Here is a 27,565-nt window from a genome sequence, read left to right as displayed (position 1 = left end):
CTTTTGCAATATCTAACATAAAAGGATAAATTTTATACTGTTAGAAAGCCACGGTTCTGAACTTTCATTTTTTAACTTAAGAAACTGTATTCTTTAAAAAAAAACTTGGAAAAATCTTCATATAAAGTTGCGAATATGAAACTATGTTTTTGCGAATATGAAATCTTAGATTTTATTTGTTGCCAATTTGTTGGCTCGACTCATCTTATAAGTTAGCACATAGACCTATACTAAATAAAATATACATATTTTCGCGTAAACCCACTTTCAAAATTCATTTTTCTCTTTTATACTTTTTTATTATTACATTTTACAAAGCAAAATACATATTTATTTATTTTCTATGTACCCAATAATACTATGAATCTTCTATAACTCTAGCTTTTGCTTCAGTCGTAAGTCCCTCTATAAACACGCTTGCCGATAAGGTTTGGGCGTTTGGTGAAGAATAATGAAGTAAAGTTTTTTGTTCTACATAACCACGTACTATTAAATCTGCAAGTATATAACCAGAAAATTCTTTTGATTTTCCAAATTTTGGTTTCCGACCACTTTTGTATATTTCTAACTCATTCAAACCTGATTCTCGAATCTTTTTAGTATTTGATTTACAAAAAACTTTCACCACATCATCTTCAGTAATCTCATAGTTATTATTACTCATTTCCTCAATAATTTCCAATAAATGGAAAACTTCCTCTATGCAATTCTCATAAGTAGGCTGTTCTTTTATCCGATTTTTACAGTTATCACACTTCAAACAAGGAGAAGGAATATTATCACCATTCCAAAAATGATACCGACTAATTAGTTGAATTCGACATTCATATTGATTTCGGCAAAATAGAAGAACTTCGCGAATTTTGTGTGCTCCAGTATCAAGGTAACGTTTTCGTTCACATTCTTGATCAGTCATATTTTGAATATTAAAGAATCTAGTAGGTTGTAACAAACAGTCAAATTCATAATTTTAGGATCATGTAATTTTTGTGCAAGTTATTTTGTTTATTAAAATCATGTGGAAAGTGAAATATTTTTTTTATGATATAAACTTGTTTTTATTATTATATAATACACACGTTTCCCGATTTTCAGCCAAGATTCCAAAATTTGTTCTTAAATCTTTTTTTATTGAATAAAATATAATACTCTTGGCTTTATTACCATCACGTCCTGCTCGTCCAATTTGTTGCACTAAATTTGCTAGATATAAAAAATGTCAACAAAATATACACTAGAAACAATTATGATATTGTTTACTTACTCATATTCAAAGGAGCTACACAATGTATTACTAGATAAACATTAGTGGAATTAATACCCATTCCAAATGCATTAGTTCCAATCATTATTTGAATTTTGCCATTTTTCCAACATGACATAATACTTTCACGTTGTTCGTCTCCTAATCCACCATGATATATACCTATATTTTTATCTGGTAAAAGTAATTGCAGTATTGCAAAAAGATCATCACATCCTGACTGTGTTGCACAGTAAATAATAGTCTTTTCTCCTTCGTGCATTTTAATTAAACTCATAAGGTCATTTGAAAATAGTTCACGATTATCCTTTCTTTTATAAACTTCTATAGTTATTTCTTTGCGCTCAAAAGAGGAACCTCGGATCATGGCAAAGTTTTCTGATGGTATTCCAAAGGATGTACGAATGTCTTGAGCATCCTGATATGTACATGTAGCAGTTAAAAGCATAATAGGAGCCAAAGGCCAATTTTTTTTCAATATTCCTAATTTTTTCCAAGATTCCCTATTAGAAAAATATATATTAATATATGCGTATTTTAAATAATATTATATTACAACATTTTTATATTTTCATAAATAATTTACCTGAAGTTACTATAATCTAAAATACAATGAGCTTCATCAATCACAAAACGCACTTTTGCCGTATTATACATATTACTAATAAAATGTTGAAATTCTCTATTTAAGCAAAGTTTTTCAGGAGTAACGAATATAATTTTTGTAAATCCAAGTGCAATTTCTTCAAATATTTTGCCTTGTTCATTTCTGCTTTGTACTGTATTTGCATAAATTGAAGCACAAGGTATACCAAGATGCACTAACTCTCGCTAATATATAATAATTATAAGCAACTTTTTCAAAAATCAATTAATTAAAACAATGACTTGCCTTTTGATCTTCCATCAAGGCTTTCAGTGGACTAATAACTATTGTTATACCTTCAAAAATTAATGCACAAATTACGTAACAAAATGTTTTCCCCCCTCCTGTTTTAATTGATACAAATGTGTCTTTGTTCTTTAAATATGCCTCTACAGCTTCAAGTTGTCCTTCTCGCAAATGACTATAACCAAATACTTGTTTTGCTGCTAATAATATTACTTCTTTTGAATCCAAAAGGTTTTGCTTAATAGCAGGAACATAATTTTTGTTCAATAAGCGTTCCCACCAACCTGCTAAAACATAAAATGAACATAAAGAACATAAACCAGTTACAGTTTTCTTACGGAATGCAGAACAACCTTGACATTTAATAATCACATCAAAATCTGCAATTAGTTTTCCAAAAGAGGGATAAAATGCATTAGCTCGTATTCTTTCCTCTGCCTTGTACTTATATGGAATTAATTCCTATATGCAAATAAAATTCACAAAGTATGTTAGATAATAAAACTTTTATTAAATTAAAATAATTAGACATGAAAATTAACCTGACTAAAATCAAATCCCTGCAATTCTTGACGTTCATTAGCATATTTTGTAGCACGTTCTTGGTTACGTTTAGTTATAATATTTCGAGAACGATTTAATTCACTTTGACGTTCTCCAGTAAATTTACTTATATTATGCTGATCATGTGAACTGAAATCAGCAGTCTCACGTACAGTGCTCATCATACAACTAAGGCCTTCATTATTATCTATAACAGCTAAAGCATGACGTGCTTTATAAGAAGCCCAATAATCAATTCGTTTATCGAGAAATCGTAAAATTTTTCGGTTGAAAGCTTCATTATAAGTTGTTCGATATTGAGTAACAAGACTTTGTTGTATAGGAAGTCTGAAAATTGTTAAAAGCATTTTCCGAAACCCTTCAATCTCTATTTTTGTAAAAGATTGTAATGTTGGAGATTGTAATTGTAATTCTTCATTTTCTTTATGCCAACAAACTTCTTTCCAACAAAGATCATGATTATTGAGCAAATGTTGAATTAAACCTTCTACTTGAATATAACGCAATTCTTCATTTGTTGGTGTATTTGATTCATTATTACTTTTTCTTAACCCAGCAGCAAAGACACATCCATTAAAATATCTCATTATATGTTGTTCAAAACCATGATAACGCGCATATTGTTTTTTTACTATTATTATTAAATGAATAAAAAATTAAGTAAATAATGTTTTAAATAATTAAAAAATTAACTTACATAAATTTTTTCGAATATTTTTGCTTGCATGCTTGAGATCCGCATAAATCTCTGAAATGATGGGAACATTTGTTAAGGTTTTGTTAGAATCCAAATCACCATCAATGCAAACTTCAAGCAAAAGGTCAGACTCTTCCAAAATTGGAGTAATCTGCTCCAAAAGCGCAATTAAAATAGCATGTTCCATTTGGCGCGAACTTGCTTCAAAATTACCTTTTCGTAATACAACTTTTTCTTCAGAAGCACTATCTTTTCCTTTTCTGGTAATAATACGAGATTTTTCTACTACATGAAAAGCAACAACTGCTTTATGCCCATAACCTTATATTATATAATTAAAAAATTATTAAAACATGTCATTTGCTGGATTAAGAAAATAATTAAAATAAAAAATTTATTACAATATACCTTCAAGATCATCTAAGTAAATAAATTCACCACTCGCTTGTCCTGCATTGCGAGAGTGGGACCAAGAACAATCAAATCCAACAACAAATGATTTTTTTTCCTTTGTATTAGCATGAGCCATAGCAGCGTCTAGTGCTTGTCTAGCGGATTCCTCAGCTTTTGATATAATAGTGGGAAACATCTGAGATTGGTATCTATGGTATGATTGTTTGCAACTTTGAGTAGTAATACCCATAACTGCCAATGCAGTTTGCATTGCATGACGATTAACACCACTTGCCAAAGCTGATGCTGCAATAAGATGCGAAAAGTTGATCCCCTTTGATTGATTGGAATATGAATCAATCGTACCACATAGTTGACAACTTACATCAATTGTAATATTAAAACCCACATATGATACATGATAAGATTTATTTTGAAGATCGGTATTATTACAATGATTACAAGGATGAGAAAGTATAAGAGAAAGATATTGCTCTGTACTAATTAAAATTGTAGATCCTAATTTTTTTTCGTCTAATATATCATTTACTGATTTCTTTATCCTCTCAGATTTTTGGTTTAGTATTTCAGTTTTATTATTCAAATTGGATTTTTCATCTTGAAATTGTGCGATCTTGATTTTTAACCGTTTAATATTACGGTTAGCATTATATAATGCCGATTTATCCTTTTCATGCATCACCATAAGGGCTTGTGTAAATTTTGGATTGATGATTTTTCCCTTTTCTTCCAATTTTATCCCACAAACAATAGTTTCTTCAGTACTACAAAATTTTTCAAGTTCATCACTTTTCCGTTTAAGACTACGAATTAAACCTTTTTCTTTTTTAGTTTGGCCATGATAGGAAAAACGATCTGGAAAAACTTTATGAATTGTTTTTTGCAAAATTTCTATTATAGTAGGTTCGGTAAGCCCCAGAACTGAAGGAAGTGATATATTTTTCAAATTATAATGTTTTATCATTAAGTGAAACCCTAATTTTTCCTGACCTTAAGCATTACAATTAATAAACGTAGAATCTTTGCCAAAATTTTGCCAAAAATATTGCAAAGAATCCTCCACTCTTTTAATAGATAACTTGAAAAAATTTCCAGCTAAAGAGGTATATACAGTATAATCTGGTAATAATGGAACCCATGAACTTTCGTCATGAGCATTGTTTTGCAAATGAATATAACCAACATTTGCATTTAGTTGTAGAGTTTTTTCAAGATTATAATAGTAGTGTTTTGGCAAAAAAAATTCCGATAATTCTTTATGGAGAGGTAACACTTCAAATTCAGAAGACATTTCAATAACAAACCAGCTTTTATTCATTCTTTGGTAACTTTTATAGATGGAAGGATTTTTTTGAACGATAAAATTATACCAGTTACGTGTCATATTATTATAGGCTAAAATTTGAAATGTAAAACTTGTTTGTATGTCACGATAATTGAGTTGATATGTAAACCGAGTTTTTGGATTTGCACGTGTTTAGAAAAAATAGCCACCTGATACATAATAAAAATGATCGACACATACTGTACCCTTAATTAAAAAAGATTTAGGAGGAAGTAATAAAAAACCACATACATAAAATCAAGTTGATGAATTAACTAAACAATTTAAGTTTATTTATGTTAATTCTACTAAAAAGCAGCAATATGTTACAGCAAAATTTGAACCCCTTAAGGTTGCTTGTCTAAACCTCTTCAAAATCTTACGATTAGTTTTGTCAAAATTTTACTATAGATTTATTATAGTTTCGGCAGAGTTTCAGCAGTTTCAGCATTTATAATAAGTTTTGGCAGTTTCACCTTTCTCCAAAGTTTCGCCAGTTTTTTAATATAACTTTAATATAGTTTCAATAGAATTTCACTTTTCGGCAAAACGCCATCTTGCCTAAAGCCCTAAACCCTAGGTTTCGGCAAGCAACCTTAGAACCCCCTATAGAAAGATTATTACTGGAAGGTCATTTTCCAGAATGGAGAGAAACAAGGAGTAGTTGTATATGGTGTAAATATTTAGCAAAAAAGAATCAGGAAAAAGCAACAAAAAATCCTTCTCAATTACAGTTATATTGTATAAAATGTAATTTAGTCTTATATTATAATAAAGAAAGAAGTAATTGTTTTAAGGATTTTCATATATATAAGAAAGATGATGATTAAAAATGATATTTTATTTTAATTTTTCTTATTTAAAATTAGTTAATTTTCGTAACATATACATTGCACTTTTTTTATAAATTTTACAAAAATTATTTTTTTTTTAAGGCATTATGTAATTTTGAAATCTTACTTTTAAATCATAAAAATTAGCATAATAAAAATTATTTCTTGCAACTTATTTTACATTTTATTATTAAGGTTTGATATGGCTACAGCTAAATTCCAATGAGTCCATTGAGATTAAATACAAAATTATTTTAAAATTAGGTTATCGTTAAAATGCAACGTTTTGATCAATAGTTAATTTTAATTTTTTAGTATGTGATTGGAAAATGATGATAACCACCATGTGATATAATATTCAAACTATTTAGAAAAAAATTTTTATTGGAATAGCCTTATTCTTCAAAAAAGTAAATGAGAGCTGAAATTTTGGTAAAATCATAGCAAATTTGCCTGTAATGTCTTACCGTTTAAGGGATAATAAATAATATTTAATAATTATTTAATTTTTTTTTTATTAATATTAGAATTTTTTTTTAAATTTATTTATAAAAATTTTTGAATTAAATTAATATTAAATATTAAATTACAGATAAATGTATATTTAGCGGGAGTGATCCAATTAAATCTAATATGATATATAAAGTGTAATCTAATTGGTTAAAAATACATGATTACACATGACACAAATTTTTTATGCAAAGTGAGATTTAAGATGCATCACATTTCTGAAAAAATATTGTAAATAAACTTCTCAAAGTGTTCTAATAAAGCCCTTTATATTTTTATAAAAATTTTTATGCAATGTGAAATCTAAAATATATTGCATTTTCTAATGTAAACCAAAACATATGACATAATTAACTCCTTATACTTTTATGAAAGATTTTTATGTAAAGCAAAACTTAAGATATATCACATTTTCTAATATAAATCAAAAAAATATACTATAAATAAACTCGTATTTCTAGTAAAGTTATCATTTAATAAAAATAAACAAACAACTATTTTTCGTTTCTCTCTCTTATTTTAATACCAACTGAAAAAAACTCAAACCAAAACTATAAAAATTTTTTTGTATCTTCCTTTTTAATAGATACTATAAGTCTAATGAATATGTATTCAGTTACCATTAATATTGATAATATTGTACAAGAAATGAAAGGCGTTAAATATATTAATGTAGATGAATATATTAACATAGATAAAAAAAACAGTGACAATTTAACAAGTATTAACTACATCTTAAATATGTATGTATTTTTACTATCTTTATAGTACATATTAACTAATAGTAAATATCTGATACTTACAGTTAAGACTGAGGATATTCCTAAAGATATCAAATTTAATACATAGGACGAAGTTGATAGCTACTTTGATGATTATGGTATTAGAAATGGATTTGCAATTGTTAAATATAAAATGGAATGAAATAATAAAGAATAAGTTTATAAAAGAACCTTAGTTTGTGAATTCAGTGGAAAATATAAGTCCAAAAAATTGGTAAAAGCAGCATCAAAAGGAATACAACAGAATATCAAAACAAAAAAATTAAATTGGCCATGGCATATAAATCTTATCTTTCCTAAACAAGCAACGCAAATAGGGGTTACAACATTTGTTAATCAAAATAATTATGAATTTGTACCTAAAACTCAAGAATTTTTAATAAAATATTGAGCATTTACTAATGAAGCACTTAACGAAATTTTGTTAATGACAAAGTATAGAAGTTTAATACTTACAGCACAGCAAAGGAATCTCTTAAAAGCCCAGTTTCCAGATCTGCATTTTCAAGACCAAGACTTGGTCAACATAATTTATAAATACAAATTGCTGATAAAGTTAATAATGATGCATCTGCATTACTTACAATATTAATGCAAAAGAAGGCTAAAGACTTACGTTGGGTTGTTGATTTTGAATTAGATAAAGACAATAGATTAACTTGTCTTTTTTAGATATCTCCAGATCAGGTGAATCTATGACTTAAATATTATGATGTAGTTATCAACAATAATACAGCTCGAACAAATCAGTATCAAATGCCGTTTGAATTTTTCATAATAATTAATAATAAATGTAAATCTTATCTAGTTTGTTAAGTATTAGTAAGTGATGAATCTTTTGATTAAAGTTACCTGCCTAAACCTCTCCAAAATTCTACGATTAGTTTTTCCAAGATTTTACTATAGTTTTATTATAGTTTTGGCAAGGTTTTGGCAGTTTCGGCATTTATAATAAATTTTGTTAGATTTCACTTTTTTTCAGAGTTTCGCTAACTTTTTAATAAGACTTTTATATAGTTTCGGCAAAATTTCGCTATTTCGGCATTTTGCTAACTTGCCAAAACTTTCTAGTTTCTCCAGTAACTTTACTCTTAATACACATGTGTGAATACTTGAATGCATCAAAAAAGCAACTGAAACAGCTCCAATTGTGATGTTTACTAATGCTGATCCAGTTCTTGATACAGCAATTCCAATCATTTTTTCTAAAATATATCCAGCTCACTGTATTTTTCATATTACGCAAAATTTACCTAAAAATTTGAAAGCAAAATTAGGTAAGAAATAGGACTATTTCATTAAACAGTTCTATCAATGCCGCAATAGTTTATGTGAACCACTATTTAAGCAAAGATGAAACCAATTACTTATTAATTATCTAATGGCAAAATAAAGACTATCTTTTACGTACATTAGATCAAAATTCTAGATTTTGGGCTCAAACATACCTTCATAAAATTTTCACAGCTGGTATTGAAAGTACTGCAAAAGTTGAAAGTTATAATTGGATTATAAAGCAACAATTAAAAGCTAATAGTACCTTATGTGAGATTGCTGATCGACTTGATTCAAGGCTAAAAGATAAAGAGCGATAGAATCAGTTTTACAAATACAAGTAAGCTACTACAACAAATACTTCTTCTATGACTGGACAAGATTTGTTTTCTATAGTAGCAAAAATTCTTGATAAATATCTTACTGAACCTATTAATAATACAATTACATCAGTAAATTTTTTGGTATACAGATCCCTAGGGATTCTGTAAATTTCTATAAAATCCTTGGAGATCTAATATTTTATGGATTCCTTAAAAATCTCTTAATAAATCTTAAAGATCTTTTAGGATTCTATTATACATGCCACCCAAATTATTTTGGATTGCCATAATTATAAGTAAAATCCCAAATTCAATTATGGCATCCCAAATTATTTTGGCACTTTACATAGTAAATTATATATAAACTGAATGAATTATGGCATCCCAAATTATAATTATAGCATCCCAAAATAATTTGGGCAGCATGTATAGATTCTATAAATTATAGGATTCTTAAGGATTCCTAATAAAAAAACTTCAAGAATTCTTTATTTAAGTATCTTATAATTTTAATTTTACAAGTTCGCGTCAAATGATTTTACAAATCTGTCACAAAATCATTTGTGAAACTTTAATTGTACATGATCACTGATCAGTCACATGACTTGCCGAAAAAAAACCTTCCATTACGCGTAATTTCTCTTCACTTCATGCACTTCACATATTCTTCCCTTCCCTTCATACATTTTTTCCTTCCCCCTTTTACGTGTTTCCTATACATTCTTTCTATTCCCTTCTTCATGCATTCTCTTCCCCTTTTACACGTTTTTTTCTTTATTTTCTTTCTTTTTTTTCCTTCATTTCATGTTAATAGAATATACCTACCAACTATTTTTGAAAAATAAATATTATTGTATTTTATTTTTCAAATTAATTTTTTGAAACTTTTTTATTTAATTGTTACTTTTTAGACGGCTCTTCAGTTTTTTGGACGCGGCATTTGGCAGGTATTTTTTTTCTTTATTTTTTCTTTATTTTAATGAACATTTCTAATTGTTCATTTTCTCCTTTTTTTAGGTATTTTTTCGAATATCTGGGCGTGAAATAGGTAAGTAAAAAAACTTTATTGTTTTTTTTCATTATAACGAACATTACTAATTGTTCTTTTTTCTTTTTTAGTTTTTTTTTGGGATTCTGGGTGAAAGTAAGATAAAGAAACATTTTTTTTTATTTTAACGAATATTTCTAATTGTTCATTTTTTCATTTTTTTTTAGGTATTTTTTGGGTCTCTGGGCGGCGTGAAAATTTGCTTTTACTTGATGGCTTATGGTAGTTTTCGGAGGACCCCGGATATCTAATATAAAGGTCATAATGGACTTTTGGCCAAAAACACACCTTTTTGCTGAAACTCAAAAAATCGTTTTTTGTAAATATCTCAGCATCCAGTAATTCAATTTTAATGAACTTTTTTTTATTTTGTAGCCCTCATTTAGCTCTACAATTTAAAAAAAGTTCATCAAAATTGGACCACTGGATGCCGAGATATTTACAAAAAACAATTTTTTGAGCCCTTGAAAAATGGGCCAATCTGCCGAAAGTGTGATTTATGACCTGTTTTGGAGATATCCGGGGTCCTGTTTTCGGTTACTGGACTTATTAACTCTGAACTTTGGATATGGAGTCGGGTATGTATTTAGGAAATATATAACTTTTTTTATTTTTATTTATGCAAGGAATTTTACTTTTCTTCTTTCATTCTTTCTAATTTTCTTCTCTCTCTTTTCCCACCCTCTCTTTCTTTAAGTTTCAGGCGATTTGGACTTTAAAGATGGGTAAGTCTCACAACGTTTTGTTGTGAAACTTCTATTTAAATTTATTTTATTTTTTATTAATAGAAATGTCTTTTAATGTTTCTTTTTTAAGCTTTTTTAGGTCAGTTTCGCCATTCAACCTGGAGATTTGGTAAGTTTCGCAACATTTTGTTGCAAAACTTAAATTTTATTGTTTTTTTTTTAGGAAATTTTTGTTAATGTTTCCTTATTCTTTTTTTGTAGATTCTGTGAATTGAATCCGGAAATTTGGAGTGGTAAGTTTTGTAACTGGAAGTTACAAAACTTTTTTTTGTTATTTTTTATTGGGGAAACATTTACTAATGTTTCCTTTTCTTTTATTTGTAAGATTCGGGATTTGGGTCTCTGGAGATTTAGATCCTTAAAAAAGATGGTAAGTTTCATGAAACTTACATCTTTTTTATTTTTATTAGGAATGTTGCTAATATCCCTTTCTTTGTTTTATAGGCGTATAGAAATGGTAGATTTCGCAAGACTACCATATATTTTTTTTATTAGAAACGTTAGAGAACGTTAGTTAACGTTCTTTTTCCTTTGTCTTGTGAGGGATCCAATAGGATTTTGGTAGAAACTAATTTTTTTAAATTTATTGATTTTAACGAAACGTTTATTAACGTTTCAATTTTTTCTCTTTTTTAGATGGGTAAGATTTCGTTAGGGTGAATGGTATTGATGAAGAAGTTAAGGAGTTAAAAATGGTAAATTTCATTGAGAAACTTCTCGTTTGTTTTCTTTTTAATAGAAATTAAACAACATTTTTTATTTTAGGTTATCTGGGCATCGATGGAAGAATTAAAAATTTAAAGATGGTAAGTTTTGTTGCGAAACTTATCATTTTTATTCCTTTATTTATTACGTTTACTTATATTTTTAATTTTTTTTATTGTAGATTCTGCCTTAGAACTTTATATTTACATTTTTTTGATTTTTTATTTAGAATTTACTTTGTAATTAAAATAGATCTTTTCTAATTATTGTTCTATATTTTATTAATTCAGAAAAAATTTGCGATAATATATAATAGATAATAGATAAATAAATAAAAATTAATAAATACATTATTAAATTTATAAATAAATAAATTAACTAATAATAAATCTATTAAATAAATATAATGATAAATATCCTTAATGATTCCTTAATGGTAATTTTAGGATCCTTTAAAAATCTTTTGATAAGGAATCCTCGCTGGTGGGGAAGGTTCCTTAGAGATCCTTACTAATTACGGGATATTTGGAATCTCTAGGGATCCGCATCCCAAAAATTTACTGATGTAAGACAAAAATATCTCAATGTTTATTTGTTACTGCAAATATGATTGAATTCAATAACGAAGAATTAAATTGTAAGCAAGTATGTTGTTACTAATAAATAATTGAGTTGCAATATACTTTAATGTTAAATAATACCTTGCTATTATTAAAGGAAAATCTTCATAAATCATCAGATGGTTTTATTGAAGATCAACTTGATGCATATTTTATTACACTTCAGGTTATGATTGAAGAAATAGGACAAAAAGAAGTATTAGAAATATAGAAAGTTGTAAATATACGAAGTGAAAGAAAAAATTATGTATATTTTGTTATTATTGTCAATGCAATATTTTACCAGTATTCTTGTCTCAAGTCTATCTCAAAGGGAATAATATATCGTTACTATTTTCATGTTATGATGAATTCTAAAATATACCTCAAAGATGGTATAAGAATATTTACTAAGATGAAACAAACATGCAAGAAAAAGTAATATTTAACAATAAAGAAGGTACGTATTCATGATGATGAAATTATAAACAATAATACATTATCTGTATGAAAGCCTATCACGATTCCAATAACTGTTCCTATTCTTAAAAAGGCTATTCATAAAAGAATTTTATATAGTTGTGTATGAAGATTAGTACGAACAGCCACTTTACTTGCAGTTGAGCAAGAAGATGATGAAATAACTTTTATTCTTCAAGATTATGTTAGAAGAAAATCCAATCGAAATACGTCTGAAAGACTTCAAACAATAATTGATGAAAGATCCACTATTGATGAAGTATCTGATAATCCCAAGAAATTCAAAGAAACTATAATGATACTAATTTTAGAATAGAGACTAGTAGTCAGATAGAGAAAAATGAAATTGAAAAAGACTGAGAAATTATAGATATAAACCTCTAAAATGTAAAAATCTGAATAGAGTTATTACTAAAGGTTAGCCACCCAAGTGAAGGTATTTGAGTAGTGTGAAAAAGAAACAGGATGCTTAAGAAAAGCCCAAAACTAGAGGCTCTTATAAGTATTGTGTTTGCAATAAAATAGGACATAATGCCGCTTTTTATAAAAATACAAGTTATAAATAATAAGCCTAGAAAATAAAGAAAATGATTTTAGTTGTAGATTTATATTATGTGATATGTTTGGCGTTTTTTTTTTAATTTAGAATAGTATGGCTGTACGTATAAGTAAATTTTTTTACAAATGTAACGTAATTACTTATAAACCAATAAAAATCGTTAAATATTCATAAAATATGAACTGTCTTAAAAGAATAAATTTTTTTTTTTTAAAAAAATAGCCTACTCCAGAGTTCAGAGTTGTTCAGCAATTTTTTTACTTTACGTGAGAATTATATAAATAGCATAGAATTAAGGTTGCTGGAGAAACTAGGGAGTTTTGGTAAGTTGGCAAAATGCTGAAATGATGAAATTTTGCCAAAACTATATGAAAGTCTTATTAAAAAGTTGGCAAAACTCTGGAGAAAAGCAAACCCCGACAAAACTTATTATAAATACTGAAACTGCCAAAACCTTGCTGAAACTATAATAAAACTATAGTAAAATTTTGGAGAAACTAATCGTAGAATTTTGGAGAGGTTTAGGCAAGCAACCTTAGTTAGAATGTTAGATTTAAGCATTTTACAGGAGTGCTAGATACAAATTTACCTTTAAATTACTATTAAAATTTTTAAAAAATCTAATTTCCAGAATTTTAAATTAAATTTATATAAATTTACTATATAATTTTTTAATATTTTAGAGTTAAATTTATATAAACTAATTTAATTTTAAAAGTGATAATTTTAAATCTATTTATTAAAATAAATTAAAAATATAAATTAAATATATTAATTTCTATTAGTATTATTAACTTTATAGTAAAAATATTAATTTATTATAAGTATAATTAAACTAATTTTAAATCCAATTATATAATAAATTCTTTATGTAATATATTATAATTTAAATCAAATTTATAGTACTAATTAAAATTAATAAATTAGTATGTAAAAAGTTTAAAATTTTAGAAAGTTATAAATATAATAATAAAATTAAAAATTTTTAAAAAATCTATAAAAATACTATAATACATATGATCTAAAGCTACTAATCATGATTTTAAAAGAATAAAAGTAACCAAAAAATCAATTATTTCTCTGTTAAATAGTAGATTAGATAATTATTTTTCATATAGCTCTGGTTAAGTAATTATTAATATTAAATATATAAAATCAAAATCAGATGATTATATGAATTTGGCCATTATAAAGTGGCTCAAAATTACAAATAAAAAATTACATAATTTAGGCCAAAATGTCTTAAATTGCAATAAATCTTAAAAAGTAATTCCCCTTATTTTTTTTTCATTATACTAATTAGTAGTAAAAGTAATGTACAAAATATCACAAAAAGTAACAATTACCAAAGAAAATTTGATAAAATATTTGAATTATTATTTTTCTTTTATTTTTAATTGTATTTTGATAATTGTATCCTACTGGATGGATATAGCTTATGATAATAATTTTAACAAAAAAATGATAGTATCTATTTATTTTGCATGAAATTGTAACAAATTAATTTATAACAAGATTTTATATTGCAATTAATAACAAATCATCTTAATTGGTTACTTTAAATGAGTAAAGAATTGATGAAATTTAGTAAAACAACCAATTGTCTTAAAGGCATAGATTAAGGTATATTTTAACTAGAATTTCTATTGATAATATCAGACAAGATTTGTTATTGAGAGAAAGTACAGTCAAAGATCAATACAATATAAATAAGTAGTGCCGCATTAGACTATTATATAGTCCAATAATAATATTATCAGTTTGACGGGACCGTTCATGCAATTTTTATAATAAACTCTCTATAATTTTATTATTATGCTAATACATAGTATATGAGATAACCGACCTGTAAAATCTGCTAATATTTGTTTATTAATTTAAAAAAGATTATAAACAATTTTTACTATGATTTTTATCAAAAAAAATCACCTCGCAGTGATCACATCGCACTAGCATTAACAGGTATTAACGGGTGGAGTTTCATGACATCTTAATTCTACCCAAACTTATACCTAATTCTGGCAAGGTAAACAAGCATCTAAAACGTTTATGTAAACACAATAACGGATTAATGCTAATGCTTGGCTAATTCAGGTTATTGTATTAAGACGGAATAAGACAAAAATGATATAGTTAAAAAGTCGGCGAGGACTTGTAATTACAAAATTAGGAAGTTAATGTTTATTTAAAGGTTAGATTACCCGCTGAAGTGTTTTTTTTTCTATACCATTTTTTTCTGGGAACAAGCTGCAATTTTGAATAAGCCAAGTTATTGTCACTCGGAATGGCTTTGACCAAACGACCAAGCCAAGAACATATCATTTGGCTTTGCTCGTCTTAAATGAAAATTTATTTAATTTTGTTAACTAAAATTAGATATTTTTTAATTGATTTACTTGCACAGCAATCTTTTTATTACTTCATATTGACGTAATAAATGACAAATTTTTTTAACTTTTTTTGATAAAAAAAAACATTGAATTTCCAAAATTGTATCACATGAAACCAGTACCATGAATATATGATAGGTACTACTTAATAAATTTGAGGATGCTAACCATCTTTGAACCAATATTTTTGTCTTTTTTACTCGAACATTCGAAATTATTTATTTAATTAAAAAGAAATTGATAATAAAGTATCGTGTTTATTAAAATTTTCAGTGAACTTAATACATAATATAATTAAATTATAAAAAAAAAAGAGGAAAAGAACTAATTTTTTAATGTTATTAAAAAATTTCTTTTTTATCTAAACAATTAAAATACTAAAAAACTCCCCCCCACATGAAAAATAAGGATCATTATAAACGTTCAAAAAAAAATTGAATTGTATTTTTTTACAAGAAATAACCAACGAGAGCAGCGAGGGCAACAACGCTAGATAAACCACTTTCAATTTTGTAGGCAGCGCCTGTTGCTGCTGGAGATGAGCTACCACTAGGGCCGGCAGCTGAAGCGCTCACAGTTGGTGATGAAGAAGGTGATGATGATGGACCTCCTGCTGGTGGTGCTCCTCCTGCTGGTGGAGTTGCTCCTGCTGGTGGGGTTGCTCCTGCTGGTGGTGCTCCTCCAGCTGCTGGTGGGGTTGCTCCTGCTGGTGGTGCTCCTCCAGCTGCTGGTGGAGTTGCTCCTGGTGTGGCTCCACCTGCTGGTGGAGTTGCATCACCTCCTGGTGCTGGAGCTCCAGTATCTGGTGTAGGTGCTTGACGAACAGCTAATCGTTCTGTTAAGAAAAAAAATAAAATGAATAAATTAAATAAAAGGAATTTTTAACCAAAAAAGAAACCGTAAAAAGGGATTAATTTACTAACCAGGAGATGATACGCTGAAGGAAACAAGGAGAACGAGGACAAGAACGCAAACGAACGTTAATTTTGTGAATTTTGCCATTTTTTTTTTTTATAAAATTATTAAAAATTGGTTGTTCTTAAAGAGAAATTGATCTTAAATGAAAAGTTGAAATTCTTTTTAATGATATAATTAAATATTATTATTTTTTTTTTCGTGAATCACAACCTTGGGAATTTTTTTCAACGCAAAAAAAGCCCTTTATTTATACCTGTGAAAGAGAAAAGATTTCGTATCTTCCGAATTAACTAAAATAAAGTGATTATCGAGTGATCTTATATTAATATAGTATAAAAAATAAAATAGAATAAAATAAAATAAAGTATAGTAATCATCAGCCCCGAAATTATTTTTAATAGAAATTTCGGCATCTTATCATTAATAGTATAAAGTAGAATGTTTTCCTTGGGTATTGTTTATATTTACATAAATAAATAAGTTTAAATTAAATAGTTTTTGATGTCGTGCTTTTTCTTGGTATTTTTTTTTAAAAAAAAATTTTTTACAATAAACCTTCATAAATAAACTTGTAATACCTTTTTAAAATGTTGTACTACGTAAAATCAAGTTTAGTTGAAAGTTTGAAAAATAAACTTAAACTATTTCGTTTATTCATACAGGACCACATACGTAACGGAATTACTCTCCGATTTAAATGTCAATGAATTATATTTTTAGAAACAGTCTAAAAGAAAAATTGAAAGTAAAAAGAAAAAAAGAAAATTTTTTTTTCAAAATGCATTTTTTTTTTTATTGAACTAGAATAAATAAGTAAGTAAATCATGATATATAGGAAATCAAATATAATTATAGTAATATTAAAAAGATTACGATATAATATGCCAAGATTTAGTAGATAGAACATTGGCAAAAATTGTTACGTTACAACAGTAAAATATATTCTTTGGCGTTTAATAATTTTTCCAGATAATTGGAAGATAAATATTTCTTTTTGTCTTTACTAAATAGGGATTAAAGCATAATTGCATTTTTATATATATAAAGAATTCTTGGCATCTTTTGATTCAGGGTAAGGATCTACTGGTACATGGTTTACCATTATCGGATGATATATTAAAGGATTATTTTATTACGTTACATATTTCTCGTGATAAATGATGATATCCTAAACACGCGTTTATCCCGGTTCCCCGTAGAATTTAACGCGTCAGTAAAATTTTATTTATTCCATATGAGGTTTAAAAGAGCCAAGATATTAATTATTAATAGATGTTTTTTCCAATAATATTTCTTATTAACAATAATTCGTTTTGTTTTTTTATGCATTCGATTATTTTCGATCAATTTAACTATTAATAGAATTTTAAGAAATATTTATTTATTTATTTATTTTTTTTTGCCAAGAAAAAATTTATGAGAAATGGTATGACTAAATAAAATAAAAACAATAAAAAAATATAATTGTTAGAGGGTAAGCTTATGCATGTAAAATTATTTACCAGTTGTAATTCGGGCTTATTTTTTACTTCTGTACAATGTATACAGAATTAAATTTTGGCCAAATATTAAAATATATATATATATATATATTATATATATATGTGAATAAAAGATTTTGTATTACCTAAACCAAATTATTGTAAGGTGCATAACAAACTCTTTCTTGGCTCTCTTGGCATTTTTGATAGCCACTTGATAATGATTAATATGTTATATGATCAACGCACTGTATTACAAACCAAAAAATAAAAACAAATAATAATTCATATTTATGTTACAACCCACCCCAATAACCCACGCGAGATATATAGACACATGTTATTTCGAACTTAACTTTAATATTATAATAGGATATAAAAGAATTCATTATTCATTTTGATAACACAAGATTATGCTATGTGTGAATGTGATGAATAAGGTTGCTGATTGTCTGTTAAATGATGAAATAATTGTGTAATTTGTGTAATTTGTGTAACCATATTTTCCTATCAGAATCGACAAAAATGATTAACTTTTCTTGGCATTTCTTTTTTGATGATGTGCTTTGAAAATCAACTCATAAGCCGTGTTACGATCAAAAATTTTTTATATTACGCGAACTTAATTAATAACGCGTCAAAAAAGAATGGTTTTGTTTATTCCTTATTAAATTACATTAATATTTATTGTATTTACTTTTTAGATGAACGAATAAAATTATTTAATATATATATATAATTAATTAATATATATACTATTTACTAAAATTATTCCAATTATCCAATTATTTCTTCCCCCTGAAATTTCTATTTTAACATTTGAAATATTTTTTGTTAAAAAATTATATAATAAATTTATTAATTCAGAAATAAAAGAAATAATATATATATATGGAATATACTGACCGTTATATATGATCTACACTACCCCTTATTCATTGATCAGGGTGTGTAAATTTTTGAAGCGATCATCGCGTGATAAAACCTTCAAAGTAACTCGTATGTTTGAACGCCCTGTATCAGGGTGCACGCCGTAAAAAAAAACTTTATCCTAATTTGTCCTAGATTATCAATAATAAAAATTATAAGTTCAAATTTGTTAATTTCCCCGATTTTTTTCACTATATGAGATCATGTCAACCCCGATTTATGAAATCTTGAATAATTATAATAATTGTCTAATTCAAGAAATATTTTGCACCCGAAATCTCAGATCGAAAGTATTTAATCTTTTAAAGTAATTTCATACAACTTAATAAGTCTGTGAATCATGTTATATATCGTATATTTATCCCTAATTTGGTATCTCCCTTGGCTTTGTCGAAATGTTAGCAGGCTTAGCATTTCTTTTCTTTAGTTTCCCTAAAAAGTTAGCGGGTTTAGCATTTCTTTTCTTTAGTTTTCCTTGAAAAGTTAGCAGGATTGGCATTTCTTTTTTTTTAGTCTAAAAAAAATAGTATGTATTCTTGAATATCATGTTGGTCATTTATTATATTGTTTGGCTATTAATAGCATCAAATTTTGTAAATATGGAATTTTTGACCGTCAAAATACGTACGTATATCGGGTCTAACGTATTCACTATAGTCGCATTTGATGTTGATTTTCTTTTTCGTTATTTAAATGATATCAGCGGTCGGTCCAATTTTACTAATTAGGACCATTGGGCCGACTTTGGTCGATCAATTCGAATCTCCGAATTTGAACTTTAATGTTGAATGTTATTCTTTTAGTGTATACCATTCGAGTTTTAGATGCTCTATTCTTTAAATAATATTTCTGTACAGATATCAAAAAGTCAAAGTTTCCTTAAATTCCGTTTTTATCGGGTAGAAAGAAAAGATTTTTTATTTTCATAATATTCTTATCATTGGTAAGTTATAATAATTTTATAAATATAAAATGCATTAAATGAAAATATAATTGAGCTTTTTTAATTTTAGGAATTATTTAATTGCTTCTTAAATTGATAGTGCCAGCAATTATGGTACAATTGGTGCCGATCCGGCTATTGCTGTTGTGGTGATGGTGGTAGGACTAATTTCCTTCTACAAAATTCTCGTAGTATCGGAAATTTCAAGCATCTTTGTGGTGGAAGAAAATTAAAATGAAAGGTTTGTACCGTTGTACGCATTATAAAAAAGAAAAAAGAAAGCTTGATTTATTTATTACCTCTATTTCAACGATGAGGAAGGTTACAATAGCACTGATAATTATTAGTTTTATGAATTTATTCATTTTTGTTTTTATTTATAACGTATATATGTGTTCGTAAGCTCGCAAGTAATTTAGGCTTAGAAACATAACAATTTTTGATTTTAAATTTTTATGATATTTTAATTTAATAAGAACAAATAAAAAATGATTCTAAATTTCATTTTTATTTATTTAAGTATTTAATCAAAAAAATTAACATGAAACTTTGTTAATTAATCAATTTGCATTTTTAATTATTTATGAACGATAACATTAATGTCGGATGAGATTTTTATATTAATCTGGAATTTCGGTAATTCGATAACCATATTTACGGTATTTCATCCATCCGAACCGTTGTTGGAAAATTCAAAAAAATTAACAAAATTTTAAAATTTAGAAAATTTGAATAATTTGAATAATTTAGGATTTATTACGAAATCTCGACAATCAAAATCCTGTTTATACATCCAAAGATCCCTAATAAGCGAAAACCGATATTCAATAATATCCCGACACTTATTGCCGTTTTCAGAAATGTTGGCACTCAATGTGTCAATCATTTTTACAAAACGAACACACCGAACACACCGTGAACACATATAAAAAATTATGAGAACTTGAAGTGTGCGTATATAGTTTTACATAAAAACTATTTTTATCAATTTTTAGTTATGAAAAAAATTGAAAATGTTAAAATTTATACCGAACACATACCGAACACAACCGAACACAACCGAACACACTGAATATAAGCGAATACAAGCAAATACAAGTGAATACATATATATAAATAATATAATTTTTATACATTTTTTTATGCACACTACCTAAAAATATATTATCGAAGTCTAATTTTTTGTTTCATAAAGGAAAAAATTTTTTTTTCGCAATTTTAATTGCTGTGTTTTGTTTGTGTTCAGTGTGTGTTCGGTGTGTTCGATTTGAGAAATGATCGACACACTGAGTGCCAACATTTCTGAAAACGACCTCATGAAATACGAAAAATTTATTATTTATCAGTATTTTTTTTATATACAAAAAAAAATCACATTTTTATTTAATATAAAGCAAAAAAAAAAACTGTAATTTATTTTTTCTAACTAATAACATTAATAATAATTCATTAAATTTTGTCGAAATGTAAATTAAAAAAAAAGATAATAAGCGTCGTGATTGTATTATACAGTATAACGCATCGAGATTTTGAATGGTTCTTAAAAAATTAAAATACCTCTTTTTTTTCGGCGATTAACATTTGCAAATAAAAGTTGTAAAATTTTAAAAAATGGAAAAATTAAAAAAAAAAGATTCATTTTCATAAATTTAAATATTAGTATGAAAATATTAAAAGATGATAATTATTATAAAGGAACAAAAAAATTACCTTTTTTTTATTGCTACATAAAATATACAGCATGTACAGTACATGGTTAAAATAAGTATTTTTTCCCCCCTATCGAATAAAAATCGAAGTTTCTCATGAAAATATATTGTTATAAAATTGTACTAATCAGGGTTAACATTGAATTTCTTGATCGAACTATGATAAATTTATTAATTCAGAATTTCGAATAATAATTTTTCTTAATTCAATGCGAGGTACTTCCATTTATATAATACTTCCAATTATAAAATGACAAGTTAGTCGCGAGTCGCGAAACATGATGAATTATCGATTTAAAAAACCCTTATTCATGGCCAGAATAAGTAAATTTTTGAAGCGATTGTCTTTTTTCAAGTAATTTGCCATCGGAAAACCTTTATAACCTAAATTAGGGGAAAACATTTTGTGGGAGATCATTGCCAAGCTCGATTTATTGAATCTTAAAATGTTATCTAATTCAAGTAATATTTTGTGGCCAAGAACACTCAAACTTGATTCTTCGTTTAACATACCCTCAGTTTTCAGAAAAATGATACATATAATTTAGGCCGGAATTATAAAATCTGGCCGGATTTATAAAACAAAATTACAAATCTCATGACATGTACTTATAACTCTGGCCGAAATTATGTTAATTCTGGTCAATGTTTTTGTCCCCCAAGGTAGTGATTCCCTAAATCTCTAATTTATACCGTTTTACTCAAGAACAAGTGATCAAATTTTGTAAATATGAAATCTTTGGCCTGCCGGACAAAAAAATGATTTAAAACTGAATCGAAATATTTTAGATATACAGTATATGATTTGCTGTAGATTGACGCGAAATACTTATATAAATATACTTTTGATTAATTAATAGCGTTATCTATAATAATCAAATTATATTTTATTAAGGAACAAATCAGGTTAAAGAAGAATAAGTTAAAAAGCTCGCTCACAATTCCACAGAAACTCGACAATTTCTACCTTATCATGGCACTAAATTTATATTACAATGAAAGTTCAAATATTTCCTCCATTAATTCTCTAATTAGTTTAGTATATAAATGTTATATAGTATTCCTCCTCCTATTAGCATTCCGCAAGTTTATGTGCTTTTAGGACAGCCAATTCACAAGAATTTTGGATGTAAAAAAGTTATTGTAATCAGTTTTAGTTTTACATTTGCTGCTTCGTACTGTATATATTTTTTTTATACAAATTTTCATTTTTAGACATCCCTTATATAATTAATACACATATTGTCCCGAACACTTTCATTTAATTTACAAATAACGCATAGTAAAATACGTTTTTTGTGATAATTCGATCAATATTGATACTAAATGCGAATTTACTACCATAGGATTCCTCTCATCAAGATAAATCCAACGATATAATATCACTGTATACAGTAGAAGTTCGGTATGTAAATTTTTTTATATACCGAACTCTTTTTTTATTTTTATTTATTAAATTTAGACATAGACTGGGGGGTGAAACAAGGGCGAACCCTAAAAATTAATACTACAAGTAGCGAAAATTTTTAAACTAAAGTAAACACCCAACTCATAACCGATTGCAAAATTAATGCACTGGGACCGGAAATATGACCAAAAAAGGGGGGATAAAAAAACCAAAGGACGCCGAAAAACTAAAAAAAAAGAAAATTAAACCATTCCTACAAAAACTCCTCTACACCTTATAACACCATTACACCTAACCATGGGCCCTACAAAAAGAGGTAGCGACAATAAAAATCGTTAGTATGCTAGAATCCTCCCATTACTATCTAGGATTTTACTCGACAACTAAGTTGCCAGAAATTTCAGGATTTGGGTAAGCAAAGAACGCGTATCGTCGGTCCGTTTATGAGGTTTGGATTTATCGCGCAAACGAGTCGAAGACTTAGATTGAGCACCCGCAGTCTTCCCTTTGCTTGATGCCGAGTTTTAGTTTCTGTCCTTAGTGAACTTTTTAGGTGGTTTTGTTGGGGAGTGTGATATGGTCGGCTTCCAATGGTGCTCGGCCTCCAAAAAATTATCTTACGAACCAAAGTAGGTAATCACACATTTTTTCCCTTTGTCTATTATAGTTCTATAAGACTAGGATTTCCTCAGGTAATCCAGAAATGGCTGACCATTAATTTTATATACCGAACTCCATAAGTTTACAGTAATAAGATCGGTATATAAATTTGTCACGTGATTAAATATTAATTTTGACCAGAATTAAGATTATCACATAAATTATGAGAAATTTCAAACACGTGAGTTTCATATTAATCAAAATTATCTGAGCAGTGACTGATTTTTTAAAAAAAAGTTCGGTAAGTCGAGAGTTCGTTATATCGTGGATTCATTATATCGAGATCAGACTGTATTAAGAATAGAATCCTACACTTTTTAATTAGTCCGAATTAAATAATATAAAAATTTTAGTAATGAATACTTAATAACCACAAAGACGTATAAAAAGGGGTGCATAAACTTGCATATTTTGATGGTATATAAGAAAGATCAAAGGATTTACATGTTACAGTACATTTAATCTCAAAAAATTTCCGAGTTTAACTTTGTAAAATATTCATTATTCAGAAAAAGGTAAAAAAATGCAGATAATACGAGAAAATTCGACGAAAATATTATTTTCGTTAATTTTTTCGATTATATTATGCTCGTATCCATTATTTACAACAACAGCAGAAACAACAATAGAAACAACAATAGGAAAAATGAAAACATTTTCTCATGTGGAGGAAATTGATTATGGACCAACATCATTACCTCTTGTGTATGATTCACAAGTATTTGACGATGGTACAATGGTAATAAGAATAGTTAGAAGAGATTCACCAAATAATGATTGTTTCATTAATATGCTTTCATTAAGAATTATTAACCTTGACGGAACAGTTATTGAAAAAGATTATAAAAATTTAGATATTCCAAAAATTAATTATTGTTCTTTGATTAAATCATATCCTTTAAAATATTATTTAATTCGTAAGAAACAAATTTTAGTTACTTATTATAATTCCACAGATCCCAATGATATTTTAAATGCTACACTTACAGAATGGGGAATTGTAATTGATTTAGATGGTAATGTATTAGACCGTAGATATTTTGGACCTGCTGCACCTACATCTGCAATAAGTAAAATACAACTTAATATTAATAGAGAAAAAGGATTTCTTAGATGTAATATGAGGGCAAATACAACAAATATTGTTGAATGGCAACAATATAGAATTGAACCTGAAGGAAATTTTACAAATTTAACATCTGGAAATTTTAACCTTAGTGGACCTGTTAATTCTACAGTTGTAACTATGTCAACAATTGACGAAGGTTACGCTATCGTATTCGTAGATAGAACACAAAAAACTGATGATGATTCTAATATTAAAAATATTACAATCATACCACAAAATCAATTATCCATTTTACCTATTGGATATAGTCAAACCTCTGTTTCCCCTTTCTTACTTTATCAAATTTGTACTAATTTAGAATTTATTAGTTTAACATGTGATATCGCTTATGTTGGAGTTGGGAAAGTTTGTTTTTTAGTAGCTAAACAAGATTATAGTGAGACAGCTATTTATATTAAAGTTAATTTCTTATCTTCAGGGGCTATTACATCTCTTCTAACTCTTAATAGTTCAGATCCTGTAAATACGACTTCTTTTTGGAGGGTACGTAGTTTAACATTCGGTGGTTATTTGTTTATTTCTTTTGACGTTAATTTTAATAGTATAGATGGAGTTTTATATGATGGAAAGGTTGGGACTGCTTACGGTTTTGGTTCGTCTACAAATTCAAAGGGAATATTTGAAATATTGCCACATAATAATACTCTCTTAGTTGCTCAAAAAGAAATAGATAATTCTTGGCAATTCGATATAACCGACGACTTGCCTAAATCTGCTGGTGACAGGGATAAAGGTTATTCTAATTTAAATGTTGAATCAACTATTCCTAAAATTCAATCTACTGTAAAACCTAATTTAGATGAAGTGTCTATTACATTTTATGATCCTGTTGCTCTTTCTACAGGTAAACTATCAATTTATCAGAAAGATGGGGATAAAACTTATTTACGTCAATCATTTCAACCATATTTTTTATCAATAGAAAATGATAATAGAACTGTTACCGGTAGAATATTAAATAGTACTTTTAGCGTATCAAAAGGAAATTATTTTATTAAGGTGGATAATGATTTTGTTAGAGATAGAGTATTTAATGAACCAATGTTAGGTATTAGAGAGAATATTTGGAATTTTACTACTGAGGAAAGAATAGATCATTTTTCTCGTTCAGCTACTGGTATATTACGTTTAACTCCTGGGGGTACTCTATATTTTGATAATTTAACTTCAGATCATTTCTTTGATAATTTATTAAATGAAATATCTTATGCTGTTCCTATAAATCGATCACGTCTTAGTAGTAATGGAAGAACTCAAGTGGATAATAGTGTAAATGAAAAACAATATTTAATTTCTATAGATATTAAAGAAACTAGAATTGAGAATGATATAAGTGTTGCGACTGTTATTAAATATCTTGATTTTATGGTTAGATATAAAGATCAAACTCCGATTGGTGAAGGTCAGACAACTCAATACTTGGACGAAAAATATGGTTTCGTCCGTTCACGTGAGTATCTAATGATGAGTGATTTTAACTGTATATATATACTAACTAATTCTTTTCGTATAATAGCGAATTTATGGGAAAAATACAAGTTCGGATTATTAGGCATATTCTTATTTGTTGGACTCTTGATAGTTTTATTCTTGTTCGCTCAAATAAGAGATAGCAGAGTAACGTATTCTATAAAGAATTTTTATAATCACATTAATTAAATTATATAATATATTTAAATATTCTTTAGGGTAATAATATTGCTATTTTACAACTTGGTATAATTATTCTCGATTTGGTTATGGATATTCTTTTCGTTAATAGTAACGCTAGAGATATTCCTATACTTTATCTTCCAAGGTATTGTGATAGCATAATTTCGTTTTTTTTTATTTACTTTCTTACTAACATTATGGCTTGTCCTTTCTTTTGTGAATAGTGTCTTATTTTTAGTAATACCTGTAGGAATAAACACAATATTAGCTTTTTCTATTGTAACAAATGAAAATACAAACACAAAATTTAATCAATGGTTTAAGACTAATGCAAAAGTTGCATTTTTATTTACCATATTAGCTGGTGCTGATATCAAAGCATTAAATATTTTACATTCAAAATTTGCAGGTTTTTCATGTTTTAGAGCTCCTTTCTCTGAATCACTTAAAGTAAAGATACTTTGGGGTTCTTGCCTCAGCATTTTTATTGCAGACATTCCTCAAGTAGCCATTCAGGTAAGAATCACGGTACTAAAAATTTATTTTTTATTTGAAGGGATAACTAACATATTCCCCATTTATACTGATTATAGATTTATTATATGCAGAAAGTTTATTTTCGTGATACTATTCCTTTTCTTACATTAATTTTTTCAACTTTAAATTTAACAATAAATATAGTTAGTAGATTATATCATTTAACAAATCGTGTGATAAATCAAAATGCATCTAATTATCATGATTCTAATGATTCTAATAATTCGGATGATTTTGATGATTTTGATGCTGTAGTACTTCCAAATAGTAAAAAAAAGATTAAAAAGAAGTAATCTTTAAATAATACTATGTAGCTTTTCCACCACAAGATTATTTAGGCGATGTACTAAAGTTGAAGAAAATTAAATATAAGTATAGTAGAAATTAGAAGGAATTTCCTTTTGTTTTATTTTAAATAATATTTCTTGTATTATCTCTAAAAAAACAAACATATCAAAGTAAATTTATTTTCTTTTTGCATCTTTTAAGAATGCACAGAAGTTTTCTTAAACATTACTGAATTCTCTTTTCTTTAGAATAAAATATCTTATAAAAATGTTGTTTTATAAAGAAATTTAATCAGCAATGTTTCCCAAAGTAATGTCCATGAAAACAACATAGCGAAAACTTTGCCAGTAATAAAAATGTTCAAAATCTATCATATATCGTACTGGTTCGTACTTTTCTCCATACTTATTTCTAAAAAAACCATTAATAAAACATGAAATTTAATTTTAGAATGATAATAATTTGATTGATGAAGATAATAATCAGAATCTAGTAATAATCTAT

General features: G+C 27.0%; 3 protein-coding genes across 4 annotated transcripts; 1 reads left to right on the top strand and 2 right to left on the bottom strand.

Annotated features, from left to right (window-relative positions):
- Positions 1-358: 358 nt before the first annotated feature.
- OCT59_018434 (uncharacterized protein) lies at positions 359-5,149 on the bottom strand (the record flags this gene model as incomplete). The annotated part of the gene is made up of 9 exons (XM_066148769.1): positions 359-935; positions 1,080-1,203; positions 1,265-1,767; positions 1,851-2,095; positions 2,232-2,618; positions 2,699-3,351; positions 3,418-3,738; positions 3,826-4,752; positions 4,834-5,149. The coding sequence occupies 9 exons, from the start codon at positions 5,147-5,149 to the stop codon at positions 359-361; spliced, it is 4,053 nt and encodes a 1,350-aa protein (XP_066004663.1).
- Positions 5,150-15,587: 10,438 nt separating this feature from the next.
- OCT59_018433 (uncharacterized protein) lies at positions 15,588-16,541 on the bottom strand. Of its 2 annotated transcripts, XM_066148768.1 has the most exons (3): positions 16,329-16,541; positions 15,644-16,240; positions 15,588-15,594 (listed from the first exon to the last, which is right to left on the bottom strand). In XM_066148768.1, the coding sequence occupies exons 1-2, from the start codon at positions 16,405-16,407 to the stop codon at positions 15,855-15,857; spliced, it is 465 nt and encodes a 154-aa protein (XP_066004662.1). In that variant the 5' UTR covers positions 16,408-16,541; the 3' UTR covers positions 15,588-15,594; positions 15,644-15,854. The 2 variants fall into 2 exon arrangements, with proteins under 2 accessions (XP_066004662.1, XP_066004661.1); XM_066148767.1 differs by lacking the exon at positions 15,588-15,594 and having other exon boundaries at positions 15,598-16,240.
- A 7,378-nt stretch (positions 16,542-23,919) lies between these two features.
- On the top strand, positions 23,920-27,066 carry OCT59_018432 (uncharacterized protein; the record flags this gene model as incomplete). The annotated part of the gene is made up of 5 exons (XM_066148766.1): positions 23,920-26,033; positions 26,100-26,200; positions 26,272-26,381; positions 26,461-26,752; positions 26,830-27,066. The coding sequence occupies exons 1-5, from the start codon at positions 23,978-23,980 to the stop codon at positions 27,064-27,066; spliced, it is 2,796 nt and encodes a 931-aa protein (XP_066004660.1). The 5' UTR covers positions 23,920-23,977.
- Positions 27,067-27,565: the final 499 nt, after the last annotated feature.

The sequence above is a fragment of the Rhizophagus irregularis genome, chromosome 27 (genome assembly GCF_026210795.1).
Source record: "Rhizophagus irregularis chromosome 27, complete sequence".
In the NCBI taxonomy this organism is placed as follows: domain Eukaryota; kingdom Fungi; phylum Glomeromycota; class Glomeromycetes; order Glomerales; family Glomeraceae; genus Rhizophagus; species Rhizophagus irregularis.
This window is presented reverse-complemented; position numbering and strand designations above follow the sequence as displayed.

What these genes read in the sequence shown, in the direction of transcription:
- OCT59_018433 (XM_066148768.1), bottom strand. Translation starts at nt 16,407, where the DNA reads ATGGCAAAATTCACAAAATTAACGTTCGTTTGCGTTCTTGTCCTCGTT. An exon ending in CTTCAGCGTATCATCTCCTG is followed by an intron (nt 16,241 to 16,328) that starts GTTAGTAAATTA and finishes TTTTCTTAACAG; the next exon opens with AACGATTAGCTGTTCGTCAA.